Source organism: Helianthus annuus, chromosome 2 (assembly GCF_002127325.2).
Source record: "Helianthus annuus cultivar XRQ/B chromosome 2, HanXRQr2.0-SUNRISE, whole genome shotgun sequence".
NCBI lineage: Eukaryota > Viridiplantae > Streptophyta > Magnoliopsida > Asterales > Asteraceae > Helianthus > Helianthus annuus.
In genome coordinates, this window is record NC_035434.2 from 144093800 (window position 1) to 144111260 (window position 17461).

The 17461-nt window shown below is 37.0% G+C and overlaps 1 protein-coding gene across 1 annotated transcript; it reads right to left on the minus strand.

Annotated features, from left to right (window-relative positions):
- Window positions 1–11789: 11789 nt before the first annotated feature.
- On the minus strand, window positions 11790–12893 carry LOC110897265. The gene has a single exon (XM_022144019.1). The coding sequence runs from the start codon at window positions 12891–12893 to the stop codon at window positions 11790–11792; it is 1104 nt and encodes a 367-aa protein (XP_021999711.1).
- Window positions 12894–17461: the final 4568 nt, after the last annotated feature.

Below are 17461 nucleotides of genomic sequence, written 5' to 3' on the forward strand. Positions count from 1 at the left end.
TGCGTTAGGCAAAACTGAACCCTTCAGCCCTTTTGCCTGACCAGCTAAGCTACCATCCTTGGTCCCGTGTTTGTTGCATCAACAAGATTGTATGACTATCATTCTTTGTAATTATAACATGCATGTGTATATTATGTTATGTTGCTTATTATTAATCTCAAGCTTCATGTTCTTATTGTTTTCAAGCTTCATGTTTTTATTGGACCTCGTGCCATTTCCCATCGAGCTTTAGGGGCACTAACGTTCTTTTGAAATCTTTTCTTTGCAGACTGATGCAATGGGTTGGGTTCGAGCCGGATACTGGTAATTCCAGTCCCATACTTAGCTGTAAAACCGTGTTCTATGTTCAACCCAATCCCCATCGCGTATTTATAGGGTAATTACCCGTTGAACCCTAAATCCGCGGGTATCACGTATACCCGTTGAGAGACTTGAAAGTACGCTTTTTAGTATTATACTATTATATATATTTTTTTTATTTATAGTACAACTATTACAGATTTACATTACATTACATGCACATAACTTTTATTACAACTATTACAGATTTACATTACATTACATGCACATAACTTTTATTATAAATAAATAATATTATCAAAATACATATTCTAAAAAAATTATTTTCCATGTAATGAATTTATAAAAATAAAGCGCAAATAGACAAGAGTTAAGGGAAAATAAAAATAAAAGCATGTCGAGTATATGATTCTTGTATATGGTTCGGGTAAATAGGTATGTGGTTTGGGTAATCGGGTAAGGTATCATCTAATACCATACCCGCCCCATATACTCATTTAAAAAAAAGCTAAAATCATACCCAATTCCATACCCATCAGGCTTCAGATATACATGTTCTTGATGTTCCGTGTCTCGGGTATACCTACTGGACACAAGTCTTTTTTTTTATCCCTACCCCTAACCCAGGGCCGTCCTTATAGGGTTTTAAGGCAAGGCAAGGGCCTAGGGCCCCAATTTTTTTTTTTTTAAATCTGTTATATAGTTTATACGTATTATTGTATTAAACCCAAATGAACTAAACAATAATTATATTTATTGCAATGCCCAGCTAAAGAACAAGTTTCAGATTAAAAAAAGGTCAACTTTAACTCCAAGCAATATGCCATTCATCTTTAATTTAGGCCACAATAGTCATTCTCGCTAACTTAACGCCGCACACGCTCATTCGGCTTAGTGGTGTCCCCGATTGGGGAGAAAATAGAATTGAAATTAGAGGAAATTAATGGTGTCGCAAAGATAATCCATCTTGGTTATCGACTACATTTTAATGTAATTTATATTTACTGCGATTTACTCAATCACTGTTTACCCTAAATCCACAATAAATACTTTAAATCTTTGAATTTTGATAGTGTGCTTACGATTGAGATTGAGATTGTGCTTCCAATTTTGCGATTGATACTTGAAAAGCAAAAAGCAGAACTTATGTGTTATTTATACCAATTCAAAAGGTCCCCGACTTTTAATTTGTTTAAAGTCTTCAAAAACGTTGAGTCGGCCCTGCCCCGACCAATCTTTTCTTTGCAAACTACCACTTTAAATATCACATATGAAACATAGATTTAGTTTAACTCAAAACCAAAATTAGTTGGAAATAGCTTTTTTTTCTTAAAAGTACACATTGTGGTCGTTTGTTATTAATTAAGTTCCAACATTTTTGTGTGGTTATGGTGTTGAGAACTCGAGATCCGAATCCTCCTCCTTAGGGGACTAGGGGTGGTTCACTAGTGATAGAATTTATCACTCACAAGCACCAATCAAGTTTCGCCATGTCATTGACCATTTTTCCATCACTCACAAGCATTTTTAGTAGGGGTGGTCATCACTCACCACCACACCCAACAATTTCCCCCCAACCAACAAATACCCTCACAAACCAAAATGATAACGCGTGAAGGAAATAACGGAAAATGGTTTGCGTTAATGTATAACGCGTTATGTAAATGAGGCGGGGTGGAAAAAATGAACTTCCACGCGTTATAGTTTTGCCCATCACGCGTTAAAGATGACCGCCCCGGGTCCTCTTAGGGATTCTTTGTTTCTTACTTTCCCTACATGCTAGATTGGGTATTCTTTTAATACAAAGCTCTTTTTTTTTCTAAAAAGAGAAATGAATAAAGGACTTCAGATTTAAAGAATTGAGAAATTTTGAAATTTTTGGTGTATAATAATGGTCAAAAGTAGATGTGGCAAATGCAAATACTATGGTAATGGTCAAACAAGGCCGTAGTCAAAATCTCTAAACCCTCTTACACTGCACAGAAACGAATCCCAAAATGTTCACATGTATTTTTAATGCCTTTTTCTGTAGTTTATAACACACACACACACATTTCTAGATCCACTCTAGTTGTATTTTTTATGTTTTTCTGTAGTTTATAACACACACATATACATATTTCTAGATCCACTCTAGTTGTATTTTTTATGGTATTTTGCAAATTAAGTAGGGATTTCATTGTTTTTTTATTTACAGGTAATCTTAAGTAAAGTTGTAGAGGTTTGAAAGAAAATTACTAAATCTATAAGAATATAATCAAACATTATTATTTTTTTTACAAGTAAAGTTGTAGAGGTTTGAAATAAAATTACTAAATATATTCGCTTTTCGGTTGAATTTGTTATGTATGTATTTAGCAATGGTAAATGCTTGAACTAACTGAACTTATTTTGTTGTTGTCTTGTAATGTAATTATAAATATTTTATATTACCAATCATCTCTTGGTCTGGTGGTCAAGGAGGATGTTGAAAGTTTTGCTTCTCTTCGAGGTTCTGGGTTCAAATCCAGCATGAGTGATTTTAATACTAACTTGTTGATACTAACATACTAACTACTAACCCGGTTAGCGTCATCCTAACCGTACACCGTTAAAAATAAACATTTATATTTATAATATATCAATTTGCAACATGTTAGTGCAATGTGGTGTTGTAAGTGTGGCTTTAGTTGTGGTTTATTCTATTTTTAATTGTACCCTTTCTTTGGTTGTTTGTAAATGTTTGTAGTGTTAGACATTATGTGAGTTTTATAATGTGGTGTTGTAAGTGTGGCTTTAGTTGTCGTTTATGCTATTTTTAGTATACCCTTTCTTTGGTTGTTTGTAAATGTTGTAGTGTTAGACATTATGTGAGTTTTATAAATTAATATATGATTGTTATTTTAAATTAAAAATGGTAATTATGTGAGATGCTAGAAAATTTGTACAGCAAAACATGAACTTTCTAATAATTTGCGTGTTATTTTCTATAGTTTTATAAATTATAAGACTTAATACCGTAATCAATATTATATAATGAACCTAATCGATTTCAACTGAATTTCCCGCGTGTAATCAACCAGTTTCCACCAACGTAGTGAACTCAATACCATAATGAACTTATTCGATTTCAATCGAATTTCCTGCATGTAATAAACCAGTTTCCGCCACCATAACGAACTAAATCGATTTCAACCGAATTTCTTACGCGTAATAAAACGAGTGTCCGCCGCAACGCGCGGAAGTATACCACTAGTTTTATATAAAATGGAAAGTGAATTAGACTAAAGGGTATGGAGAGGATGGGCTTGGAGGGGATGAGCCGCCACGTAGGCGCCACGTAGGCTCGGCTTGAAGGGGATGAACCTAGGGGGTGGGGGATGAACCCCTTTATATATATATATATATATATATATATATATGTATGTATGTATAGATGTATGTGTGTTAGGAGAGAGGAGAGAGGATAAGCTAACCCGGCTATGGGGAGCTGCTTGAGCCGGGCCGGACATGAGGGGGGTGGTGTGGGGGACCGGCGCCGGTCCTAGCCGGGCCTCAGCCGGCCCCCATACCCATTATTCTTAAGGGAATCCAAGAAGCGAATAACTAAGGTGATGGATCCAAGACTTGGTCAACCTAATTATTGATCACTGCATCTTGAATACCACAAAGCACATGTTGCCTTGCTAGGTAGATTTTATATCAACTTGCTTAATATTTTTAAGAGTTAAATGCCATTTTAATTCTTATGTTTGGGTTATTTTGTCAGTTTAGTCAAAAAGTTTCATTTTTCGCATATGAGTTCAAAAAGGTTTCATCGTTGCCATTTAGTCCATTGAGTTAACTTCATCCATTTTTTTTATTAACGAGAAGGGCAATTCGGATATCATTTCTTCACGAAGAAGCTACGAAATACATTAAAAAATAAAATTAAAAAAGATACAACGAAACATCAGAAGGACATAGCAAGTAAACTAATAAACACCTCCCCCCTAAGAAAACGAGACTCCTACCAAATTATAGAGGATAAGTATGAGGAAACGTGAATTTCGGCCTAGACGCTAAGTATGTGTGTGTGTATATATATATGATTAATTAAGTTGTAAAGTTTGTTTGATTAAATGTACAAAAGATGTCATCATCATGTATGTATAGTTATTATAAATTTCTATACACATTTGGTAATCAACGTTTGAATGTGTCAAGAAAATGACAACAACTTTCGTAGAAATTTAAAAGGTGTTTTTTAGAAATCTTATAACATTTAATACCAAACAACCCTCACCATCGTGCCACCGCCTTGCTTACAAATGCCGCCCGCCATCTCGCCATTAAGTATGATAGTCAGCTGCATCAACAAGAGGTACGGTCTAGGTAAAACAAGTTGAAGATGATTTGGAATGAGAAATGGTTATTTTTGTTGTAATTATGGTCTTTTACAAGAATATGTTGGTGGCATTAACGTTTAAAGAGAGGACATAAATGTTTGCACAATGCCAAAAAAAATTTAATTGGGAAATAATATGTGTAACCGATGGACGATGGTCCACTTTGGCATCTTCTCATTTGGTATTATCCGCTTTTTGAGAAATTCTTATCGTGTTTATATCTCCATGTGGATCTTTGAGTAAATTGAACTCACGTGTGGAAACGGCTATAGTTCATTTCATTTTACATCTCATTTCTGCATATCAAACGCTACCTAAAGGTTTAGTGACTCTCCAACGGCTAAAGTTTATACTTTATATTGATATTGGTATCCAAGCATCCAACGTCGTTTTTATATGATTTGATCACCCTCTAAACTATCACGTGTGTAAAAAAGAGTATGATGACCTCTTAGTTAAAACTTTTGGTTCCACCAGTATACGTGTAATACTAGAATTAGAATACCTAATTCTCACAATTATGCTAATGATAGAAGTTCTAATGTTATAACACTGTGGGGTGTGGAAGGCTTGGGCTGAGGGTATTGCTCGTATGTTGCAAGTGTGGGCTCCATTAGTCAAATCCAAACAACTCATAAATTTTCATAGGAATTGATTCAATTCCTTTAACATTAAAATTTTCCAATTCCTTCATAAATATTCTATTTACAACTACAAATTTACTCATTTGCATAATTAAAATGATAGAATGGAATGCAGATTTTTCTGGATGATATTTGAATATTCAATGTTTCTCTGCTTCTACAACCGAACCACCGGTTGTCTCTAATCTCCCGACAACAACTTCTAAGGAACAGCCACAGCAATCTGTTCATGAAACACCCACTCTTGAATGGGTCAATCGAAATGGGTTGTGTGGTGAATTGAGTGAAAAGGATGTGGGTAGAGAGGTTCGGTTGTGTGGGTGGGTTGCACTTCATAGGGCTCATGGTGGCCTTAATTTTACTGCTCAACTTCAACAATGCCACTTCCTTCTTCATCGCCCCTTAAGTTTAAGTTTTATGTTTTTCTTCTTCGCACGCAAGGTGTTCGATGAAATGCCTAGGTGATTTCTTGGGGGTTTTTTAGCGTAGCGGTTCAATTACCTTTTGACCCATCAGCTGCGATTCCTTTTGGGTTGGGTTTTCTTTATTGGTGGTGGCGTACGCGACATTATCTAAGTGTCGACTCCGCTTACTTACTTTTGTTATGGTTGGTTCTAATGGTAGCGGTTTCTGGCCTTGTCCTTTCCGACAGTTTCATTGTTGCCCCGATGGCTTGGTGGGGGCTAAGGGATTCCCAAGGTTAATGGCACATATCAAGAGTCACCATTTGGGCTCAGACGAGAGGAAAGATTCTTTGAGATGTGCAATTGCTGACGATCTTAATCTTTTTACCTCTGTTTGTGAAGCTTTGAGGGTGTCCGGACAATGGTTATGTGGTGAGTGTATGTGCCCTCATGCTTTCAGTCGGGCGTGCCACCATGAGGATAAGGTTATTTGGTTTGTGCCAGGTGAGAGAGATGAACAGGGTTTTATTGTTGGCATCACTAGACCCGGTGTTGAAAACGTTGATACCTCGTCGAAAGAGTTGGGTGTAGATATTGCTTTGCTTGACCGTGTTTTCTCTCTCCCCATCAAGACTGTTAAGAGTATCCCCCTTAGTTGTCGTATGGCATTTGCCCAAGTCTTAACTGCAGCTTTGGACAAGGTGGTTGCTATGCCTGATTCTGTTGAGGCATGGGTTCGACTTTTGATATTACCACGTTGCACCTTGCGGGTGTTCAAGCCTGTTGGTCGTCAGGACAAGAGGTCAGGCAATAGGAAGACGGGCCAATGTCTTAGCATCCAGCGGTCTTTGGCTCAGTGGGGTGATCGTGAGGGTTTTGCTACTCTTGTCCAATCGTTGTTTGATCAGCCCGCGAGTAGGGTTATGGATGGAATCAAAAAGGGCACTGAGGATGATAATGAGTGTGGGGGGACCAATGTGAAACAATGTTTACGTAAGGTTGCTGATGGTCATTTCACTGCAGCAGTTAAGGTTTTATGCTCGTCGGGGGTCGCCCCACTCAATAAGAATACTCTGGAGGCTTTAGTGGCTAAGCACCCATGTATGCCCCCTCCATCCATGCCTGCCTCCTTGCCTTCTGAGTCTCCTCTTGTGGTGGAGTCCGATTGTGTGCTCGAGTGTATTAAATCTTTCCCCAAAGGTACGTCGTGCGGGAGAGACGGCTTAAGGGCCCAACATCTTTTAGATGCTTTTTGTGGGGAGGGGTCTGTGATTGCTGATAGCCTGCTTAGGGCTACTTCAGCTATGGTTAATTTGTGCTTGGGGGGGGGGGAGGTGCCCGAGGAGTCTAGCGGAGTTTGTTGCTTCTGCTCCTCTTACACCTCTTCCCAAACCGGATAATGGGATTAGGCCTATCGCTGTTGGGTCGATTTGGAGGAGGGTGATCTCCAAGGTGGCCATGAAAGGTGTTGGGAAGGAGATGGCCAAATACCTTGGCGATTTCCAGTTTGGGGTAGGATTCCGTGTGGGGCAGAGGCCGTTCTTCATAGTGCGAACAGATTCCTTAATGAGTACCACCAAGATGGGTCTCTTGCTATGCTTACAGTTGATTTTTCGAACGCTTTTAATTTGGTTGATAGGACAGCCCTACTGTACGAGGTAAGAAAAAGGTGTCCTTCTATTTCTACGTGGGTCGATTTTTTATATGGTCAACCAGCTAGATTATATGTGGGGGGTGAGTATATTTGGTCTTCTACTGGTGTTCAGCAAGGGGACCCCTTGGGGCCCCTCCTTTTTGCCCTTGTTCTACACCCCCTTGTTCACCGAATAAGGGATCGCTGCAAACTCCTATTTCACGCCTGGTACCTAGATGACGGAACGCTTATTGGAGATGCCACCCAAGTGGCTAATGCTTTAGATATCATCAGAGCTGAGGGTCCTTCCTTAGGGCTTCAACTTAATATAAAGAAAACTGAAGTTTTCTGGCCAACCTGCAATGGTGTAAAGGTTCAGGAGGGCTTATTCCCTCGGGGGATTGGGAGGCCGGTGCTGGGTGTGAAACTCCTGGGAGGTGCCGTTAGTCGTGATGCAGAGTTTATTAGTGGTATGGCTCTTAAAAGGGCGAAATGTGCAGTCGAGCTGATGAGGTGCCTTAAACGCCTACGCGACCCTCAGAGCGAGCTCCTCTTGCTTCGTTCTTGTATGGGTGTAGCTAAATTACTGTTTGGTCTTCGAACGTGTCAACCTTCTTTGGTTGGGGGAGCTGTCTCTGTTTTTGATGAAGGCCTCCGGGGAGCATTAGAGGATATTGTTGTTTGTGGGGGTGCCTTTTTTGGAGATCTCCAGTGGAGGTTGGCTTCTCTCCCGACCCGGTTTGGAGGCTTAGGGATTTGTACGGCCGAGGATGCCTCTTCATATACTTCCGTGGCTTCAAGGGCTCAATCTTGGGGTTTACAAAACCACATACTCCGAGAATGTGGTGGGGATGTTTTGGACTCCGATTACAGGAGTGCGTTGGACCGTTTGCATAGTTCTCTTCCCGACTTTGATATTGGCGGTTTCTACATTAAAGACACCGCCCCTCCTAAATCCCAGAAAATTCTGGCGAATGCCTTATATGGCGAAATTGTCAAGAGGTTTGAAGAGAAGTTTGTTTTATCCCCTCGGCAAAGAGCTGTGTTTGAATGTCTACGTGCCCCACATGCTCAGGATTTTCTGTCTGTCACACCTATTGAAGGCTTGGGGCAACACATGTCGGCTGTGGAATACCGTGCTATCCTTAGATACCGACTGATGATTCCATTGTTCCCAGTTGACGAGCCTTGTCCGGTATGCCGCAAAGCGTGTTTGGATTCTTTCGGCGAGCACGCGATCCACTGTAAAGAGCTACCAGGGTTTAAATATCGGCATGATTGGGTGAGAGATGTGTTATGTGATGTTCTTAAGCGGGCCGGGATCTCTGCCAAAAAGGAGGCTCCAGTAAATTTCCTGACTGACCCCTTAGAGGGGAGGTCCACTTTACGCCCGGCGGACATCCTTGTGTTTGGATGGGAAGGGGGGAAACACGCTTGTGTAGATTTAACTGGAGTCTCCCCCCTTGTCGGGCTCAAGGACAAGGGCTTTGTTGTAGGGCAAGCGGTGCTCAAGGCAGAGGCGAGCAAAGTGGCAAAACATGAGAAAGCCTGCCGGGAGAATCAACATGTGTTTGTCCCGTTTGCGTTTGATACCTTTGGTGGTCTCGCTCCTGACGCTGTGCGACTCTTGAATCGGGTTCAAAAAGTCGTTAACAGTAATTCTTCGTCGCTAAAGGTTTCAAACTTTGTATTTAGTAGAATTGGTTTTTCTATTCAAAAGGGGGTGGCGGCGCAACTTGTTGCCCGAATACCTGTCATTGCTTTGTAATTGCCTTTTTTCGTGTGATATGAAATTCATCTTCCATTCAAAAAAAAAATGTTTAATTAATTATATTCTTCTAAACTATGCATGTCAAAGTAAAATGTTATAAACTTGTCATCTCATGTTTAATGCAACGTGTGAACTTGCAACATGTAGTTCAACTAATATGTTAATATATTCATTAAATAACAGGAATACATTTCAACGAGTACTGTTTATTTTTCACAAACAAAAAAAAAGTGACAAATATAAGTTCTTTTATTCTATTAAACTTAAAATTTTATGAATCTTTATATATGAAATTTGAATGTCGATTCCTGTCCCATCACATTTCTTTATTCTTTTTTTCTACATGGCAAATTTTTATTGGCCCGTGTTTAAGTTTTTTCTACTCACAGGAAACTATTCCGCTCAAGCCACTGCGGTAACCTCTACTCTCAATCATAGTCGCAAAAGTTGATAAACGCTTCTTAGTCGGATCTGAAAGTACTCGGGAAATACTCAGCCTTCAACACTTTGTTATACAACCGCCCGAAAAACCAATAAATGAAAACGTCTAGTATATATTATAACAAGATCAGAAATAAACAAATAATTCAATAATTACCGTTTTATTTTTAATAATTGCAAGAAATAAAAAATTGAGGGCCCTATATATAAAAACAAGGACCTCACATGCCGTAGAGAATTGTGAGGAAGAAAGGGTTTGGTAAGAAAATGGAATCCCAAGAAAACGAATACTATGTTCCCAATAATGAACAAACAACTCATGCCAACACAACTATTTTCTTTTTTGTTTCTCTTTTAAAAATATTACATACGAATTTGCCTATGTATTATGAATCCATTATTAGGATATGCAATTTTTTCTCTCGTTTATGGATATCAAGTGTGTAAAACATACATTTTAAGTCTCGTGGTCGGCAATGACGGATCTAGAAAATAGTTATAGAGACATCGTTTAAAAAAAAGGCAATAAAATCGAAAAAAACGTCAAATTTTTCCAAAATTTACACTACCGCCGGGGGAGGGGGTACCCCTATTTCCGCCCCTGCTAGTCGGCTATGAAAAGAGAGGACGTTTGATGTTTAGGACCTAAACGGGTTAACTTTGTTAAGATTGTACTCTATGAAATGGACGTCTTTGTTATGAAGGAACAAAGTGACTGTTGTATGCACTGATATAACACACAAGTAAAGTTAAATAAGAGTATGGATATAAGTTTTAAACAATGTAAATTTATAAAAAAAAAAAAAAACTAAAGTTCCAAATTCTGATGTCAGTTTTAGTTTCAAAATTTATTAGATCGTCCATGTTCTGTGATTAATTAACCCTTAATCCATAAACTATGAATAACAAAATGATTATTTCACGCATTTTCTAATAGCATGAGGACAAAGTCTAAAATCATAGCATATATAGTACTTTTTGTCTTAAAAATGTAGCATTATTAATTTCTTTTTTATCCTTGAGTCGTTGTCATTTTTGTTTCTAGTTAAAATTTGCAATTTTATTAGAGCATTTCAATGCAAATAAAAGTAATCTTTATTCTAAATTTTATATGATGAATAACAATGCTCAAATAGAACAAAATTTTATTGTGGGTTGCTTAAGAACATTCAACCAAAGCTAGGAACAAAGAACCAAACCTTTGTAAACCACGTTATATTTAAACTTTTCAAACTATTTTATTTTACAAAGAGGAAAATGCCAAATTAGTCCCTCAGTTTAAGCTACTTTTGCCACTTTATTCCTAAAATAATTTTTTGTATATAGGTCCCTGAGGTTTCATTTGTGTTATCATTTTCATCAAATTGGCAAACTATGTTAGAACTTTTTGTTAATTTCTCCTTTTTTTTGTCATTTTTCTCATTTAATTAAAATATATTATGGCATAAAATGACGATTGTACGCTTCACTGAGGAAAACGACAAAAAGGGGAAGAAGTTAACATAAAGTTATAAGCGTTTGCCAATTTGATGAAAATGACAACAAAAATGAAATCTCAAAGACCCGTATGCAAAAAGTTTCTTTTTTAGACTGAAGTAGCAAAAGTAATCTAAACTCAGAGACCATTTTTACAATTTACTCTTTTACAAAACTATAAAAAATGATAACCTGATATATTGATATATCATATCACACGAATTACCTTACCCTACTTATAAATTATAAGCCTTGAAATGCCCCACATGAATTACCGTTATTTATGGCTTCAGCCATGTATAAATCTATATCTATACATAGAAAAAAAATTAATACCTTGTATAAAAACTATTTAGTTTTTATATTTTGATAGTATTTATACATTTTACAAATTTAACTTATGGAAAAACAATTTCACCCAACTACAATCACTATTTTAACAATAGAAGCTAAACATCAACAAGAATAAAAATAAAACTTCAATACATGTTGCCAAAATAAAAAATAAATATGTATAAAATATGCAAAATCAACTATTTATATTTTACATTAAAGAATCAATCTAGTTAATGTCACAAAAGAATCAATCTTTTCAAGAAAATTAATCAATCTTGAACAATTCTTGCTAAAATTCAAAGACCCAATAACAAAATAACTCGGACCAATTCCCACTGTACACCAACAACAAAAAATCCATACCGGAAAAATAATTTGTCACCGGAATTTATTTTTCCGGCCAAACCTCCGGCCAAATTAACTCTTCCAAGCATAAACCAGCAACGAAAAACCCGACGGACCTTTCAATTCATTCTCCTCCACACTCTCCCATTCCATAATCGACCCGCACCCGGACGAAGCAGACGAAAGCGAAGAATCCGACGAGCTTTTCGCCCGTTTCAACATCCCTTTCTTCATTTTCCTCATCTCGAACCCGAACCCGAAACCCGACCCGGATCCGGAAATACCTGACCCGGGCCCGGAAGCATTCAACCGGGCCAACAATTTATCGTCTTCGTGGTAATCGAATCCGGACTTTTCAAACCGAAACATAAACAACGCGTACCCATCGTCGGATTCTTCCTCCATTAGCCAGTTGTGAACATCCCAGGAAATCTGAATTTGAACGCCGTCAATTTCGACGCGTTCATTTCCACGAAATTTCCATTGGAGATGTTTCACAACTAGCACCCGTTTATTGTCGACGGAGAAGTATAACCTAGAGTCTTCTCCGCCGGCAACACGGGTGCAGTCTATAGTTATTTCGCGGGTTTTCCCGCGAAAAGTGGCCTTAGTGGTGTACTTTTTGTTGGAAATGGCGTACACGTGTTCACGCCTAAGGATGGTTATTTGGGATTTATTTGATTGGATGGATTTGGTTTTAGAGTAGGCTTGTTTAGGTGAGTCTCCAATGAGTAGTGTCATTTGTCCTGACACCGTGGCCGCGATATAAAACCCGGCCACGGGTTCTGGGCCAGATCCGAATTTGGCCCGGGACAGGTCATAAAAGATTTGAATAAAATCATTTTTGTTTGGAGAGATTTGGATCTTTTTGGATCCGTGTCGCTTCCAAAACATCAATGGTTTTATCTGTAGATGGAAAGAGGGGGTGTGGGTGGGGGTGTGGGTAGACGAAGTTGTGGAGATGTTGTCGTCGTCGTTATCGTTGTCGTTCGGGAGGAGGTGGAGGTGGAGGGAGCGGCCGAAAAGGGTTCGGGACCAGGTGAGGGCGAAGATGCCGATGTGGGTGTGGTAGAGGGTGGTGGTGATGTTGGGTTTGGATGAGGGTGGTGGTGGAGGAGGTGGTGGTGGTGACGGAGAGTGGTGGCGCCTGGTGGCGATAGGTTGGTCGGAAGACATGGTGTGAATAATAATATTTTGGATTGAAAGAAAGCAAGTGTAGCTTAAAAGAATGGGTTTATAAAGGGGTGTGGGGAGAACGGGCTGTGGGGACACAGTGGGAGCCGACGGAGCGGTGTGAGATTTTGACGTTTTGGTCAAAAACCTAAAACATTTTTTTTTTAAATTATGAGTATTATTCAATTTACAGTAAATTACAGAGATGGTACCAGCTAATTAAATCCATGTAATTTTCCCTTGATAAAATATTTCTGGACCCACAAACACAGAAAAAACGCAAATAAAATATATTAATTAAAAGTGGGGACACACCAAATGAATAAATAGTGTTATTAAAAAAGTAAGATATTTATTTTTCTAAGAGTTAAAAGTAATTTACATAGAGTTAACTAGCTAAATAAAAGCAAAATAGGTCGTTGAGAAGTATATTCGTAACTTTTAAACCACAAATACCATCTTTATAATTTATGTAACATTAAATATTCATTTATATAATAAAAATCAATATATAATAAAACTTATAATATAATTAGTTGGTAATTGTTGATGTAACATATTAACTTTATTAACTAATTGGGTTTTTCTCCTTAGGTGTATATAAGAAGATTACTAGAGATGGATTAGGGTTAGACTCTCATAACATCACTTAAAATTCGACCTGATACTACCATCAAGAAGATACATCATAAAAGGGAACCAGATTAACCTAACTATCATGTCGAATTTTTATATGTTTCACATATCCCAATTTATTTTCTAAACGACAACCTAATTCTACATTATTTACTTATAACAGAACTTAAACACCTACCACTTGAGAAATACATAATTTTATCAAATGAATTAATTTAAGTTTGTAAACCAAGTATGAATAAATTGGGATGTGTGTAACATATAAAAATTTAAAAATATTATAATTAAAGATGAATATATAACATACAAATACATATTTCCATTTTATGTTATTGAGTGAAACTATAAAGTTTTTTTTATCCATCAAATCAATCCCAAGTATTTTTGTGACATACACTGGACAAACGGAGTATTCCGGGGAAAACCCGGTAATCCACTCGCCCGTATAGACGACGGTGAAATTATCAGTAAAAGCTGTTTGGCTCAAGGATCGAACTCAGGTTTTCCCAGGCCTCCTATCATTGTAAACCGATACTTACTCTTTTTTTACACCAAATAAGAATTGAACTAATTGAGTCTTCACAGAAAAACTCAAGTTCTCCGAGCTTGAATGAAATTATAGAGTTAATATCATAAAGTGACTAAAAGATATTATCATCAAAACTTGAACCCAAGTTCGGCATTAAATGTATGATGAAATTGAACTTGATGAATAAAGTGAACTTTGACCAAAGATATTTATAGGGATTATCAACATTTCACAAGAACCGCAACCGATCCAAATCCAAAGTGCATGAGTTTATTTGAAGCAATAAATAGTAACTAAAACCCTAGGCTTATAGCTAAGTGGTTATGGGGAAATGAGGGAAAGACTCCTGGCCGAATGGTCTCGAGTTCGATTCCTGATCCACCTGGGTTTTACCGGCTCTGTATTGTCGTGCCCTTGGGCGGATGCAGGGTCGGGTTTTCCCCGAAACTGGTGGCATGGTGGGCTAGGGGCTCCGTGCGTGCAGGTTGGGCTGCCGCGGGCTACCTTTCGGCCAATGGGTGCCGCGTACGGAGTACCCGACGATTCTTATGTTGGACGTTCAAAAAAAAATAAATAGTAACTGACATTCCTCATTGCAAGAAATTTCTCACATCCTCTATAGAGTTTTCAAGTAAATTTCAGGGCCGTCTTCGAAAATAAAAAACAGACCCTATGCGAGATAAAAATTTTGGGCCATATTCACGAATTTGAGCTAACAAAAAAAACAAAAAGCAAAGCTAAAATAGAGAATTTGGAGACGCTAGAATTAGAACCTGCGTCTCCTTGTTGTTTAAACAAGGCAGTAATCACCTCAACAAGAACTTGTTTAAGTCATCCATCGATTCAATACATATATATTTTAGCTTACACAACGTAAATCTATACAAAATTAAAAAGATCTGGGCTCTCGGAGGGTTTGGGCCCTGTGCCGTCGCCCACCCCGCACCCCCTCCGGGCCGGCCTTGGTAGATTCTTATAAGTTATAACACCACTAGTGAAAATCAGTAGCCCTATAAACGAACCGAACGAACACGAACATAGGCATGTTCGTGTTCGTTCATTTAACTTTAACCGAATAGGAACACGAACATATAATCGAACACATTTTTTTGTTGGTGTTCGTTCATTAAGAACTCGGGCATGTTCGTGTTCGTTTATGTTCGTTCGTTTAAAGCCTAAACGAAAAGTTCACGAACACAAACGAACATAAAAAAAATTAACTGAACATATTCGAATAACATAAATTAACGTGATTGAAGAAACAAGTCTAATATATTACATTTCATCCGAAAACACATCTAAATAAGGGTTCATAGATACACTAATTAGTTATATTTATATAACTAGTTAGAAACCTAATATTTATTTATATAAATATAACTATTTATGTATTTATTAAAATCTAAACGAACATAAACAAACGTTCACGAACATAAATGAACGAACATAAAAGAATGTTCACGAACATAAATGAACGAACATAAGGTGTGTTAATGTTCGTTCATTTAATTAAACAAACAAATTTTTTTGTTCGTGTTCGTTCGTTTATTAAATAAACGAACATAAAAGAACTTCCCGCCGAACAAGTTCATGAACGGTCGGTTCGTTTACAGGCCTAAAAATCAGTTTTAGAACATTATAGGGACCTCCCTTACATTAGCTATACAATTAGATGTTATGTTACTAACATGCCTCAAGAATTTGATTGATTATATAATTCATAAGAGTTGATGCATGTGGGTACCTTTATTTGTGGGTTTACTTAGTTTAACGTTTGAAATGAGCGCTATGAATTTTTAGTTAGTTGGCCAACTTGTGTCTTGGAAAGTTTCAAATTGGATGTTAGAAATGTTTTAAAACCCAAAACATCTTTAGTTGGTGAATTGACGGGTCAAAAAGTGTTAAAAGACATATTTAAAAACTCGAACATAAGGCATTGTTGAGTCATATTATTGTATGAATTTGTCGATGACTATTCTATAGATTACATAGAAATACTTGTTATATTATGGTTGTTAGTTGGTCATTCGTATGTCAAAGTTGATCGTTTATTAAATAACACGGAATACTTCATTAAGTTAAGCTTCGAGTCATTCATATTGTTTAGAGCGTGTGGAAAATCTCAAGTCATGAAAATCAACATGAAACTTCTCCTTCAATGATCGTTTGTCGAAGGAAGTTTTTTTTTTTTTTTTTAACTTTATTAAAAGCCTAAAGAAAGTTCGCTAAGGGGTAATGACCACTATTTGTTTAAAAGTTTTAACCATTACACATGATTTGAATCAAGCTGAATATAAGCTTTGCATTCAGCTCGAATTGAAGTTTATACTCAAAATTATATGAGTTGGAGCCTGTTAGCTCAAACTAAATAACTTATGTCCCTAGTCTTGAATTGTAAACTTTCTTAAACATGTATTTCATATAATCACACACATTTTGTCATGTTTCACTTTTTATTATCATATGTTAACTCAGAGCCGTTCCAACGTTTTTAGAGGCCCTAACCAAACTACAGAGGTGAGCCCCTTTGAATGGGTATAAAGAAAATATCGGTTCTGCTTTTTTCCTTCTAAGTCTCAGTCACAAGCACAATATCAAAAGTCAAAGATTCAAAGTATCAATTAGGAACTTAAGGAGAACAGTGATTAAGTGAATCACAATATATAGAGATCACTATAAAAAATAGCCGTTAAACAACCTAGATTATCCTTGCGACACCATTAATTTCATGTCTAATTTTTCCTCAATCGACAACACAATTGAGCAAAATGGGCAAGTGCGATGTTACAGTTAGTGAAAATAAAGATGGCGACCTAAATTAAATACGAATTGCAAATTGGTTGGAGTTGGAATTAAGCTCTTTTATTTAAAAATCGGTTATTTATTTGGGTTTAATGCATAATACACATGCTATATAAAGATTTTTAAAATATTTGGAGGCCCTATTTTTTGGAGACCCTAAGCTGTTGCCTAGATTTAGAAGCCTATAGGGACGGCTCTGTGTTAACTAATGTGATACATGAAATAAAGTAAAAATGAAGTTAAAGTTGTTTGCATCTCGTTCATCAGAAACTATAATTAGAACAATGATAAATTTTACAAAAAGTGATATAATTTCAATTAGAATTTTTAAAATATTAACATCCAATATTTAGAAATGATAATATTAAAATCCGGATATCCAATTAGAAGAACAATGATAAATTTTACAAAAAGTGATATAATTTCAATTAGAATTTTTAAAATATTAACATCCAATATTTAGAAATGATAATATTAAAATCCGGATATCCAAATATTTGAATCGAGCGGTCGATATAAATATCTTTGTACAAACCAACTCACACATGTTTGTAGGATCATTTCCTACCTTTCGTAACTCATAAGGCTCGTGTCCTATTGGTTG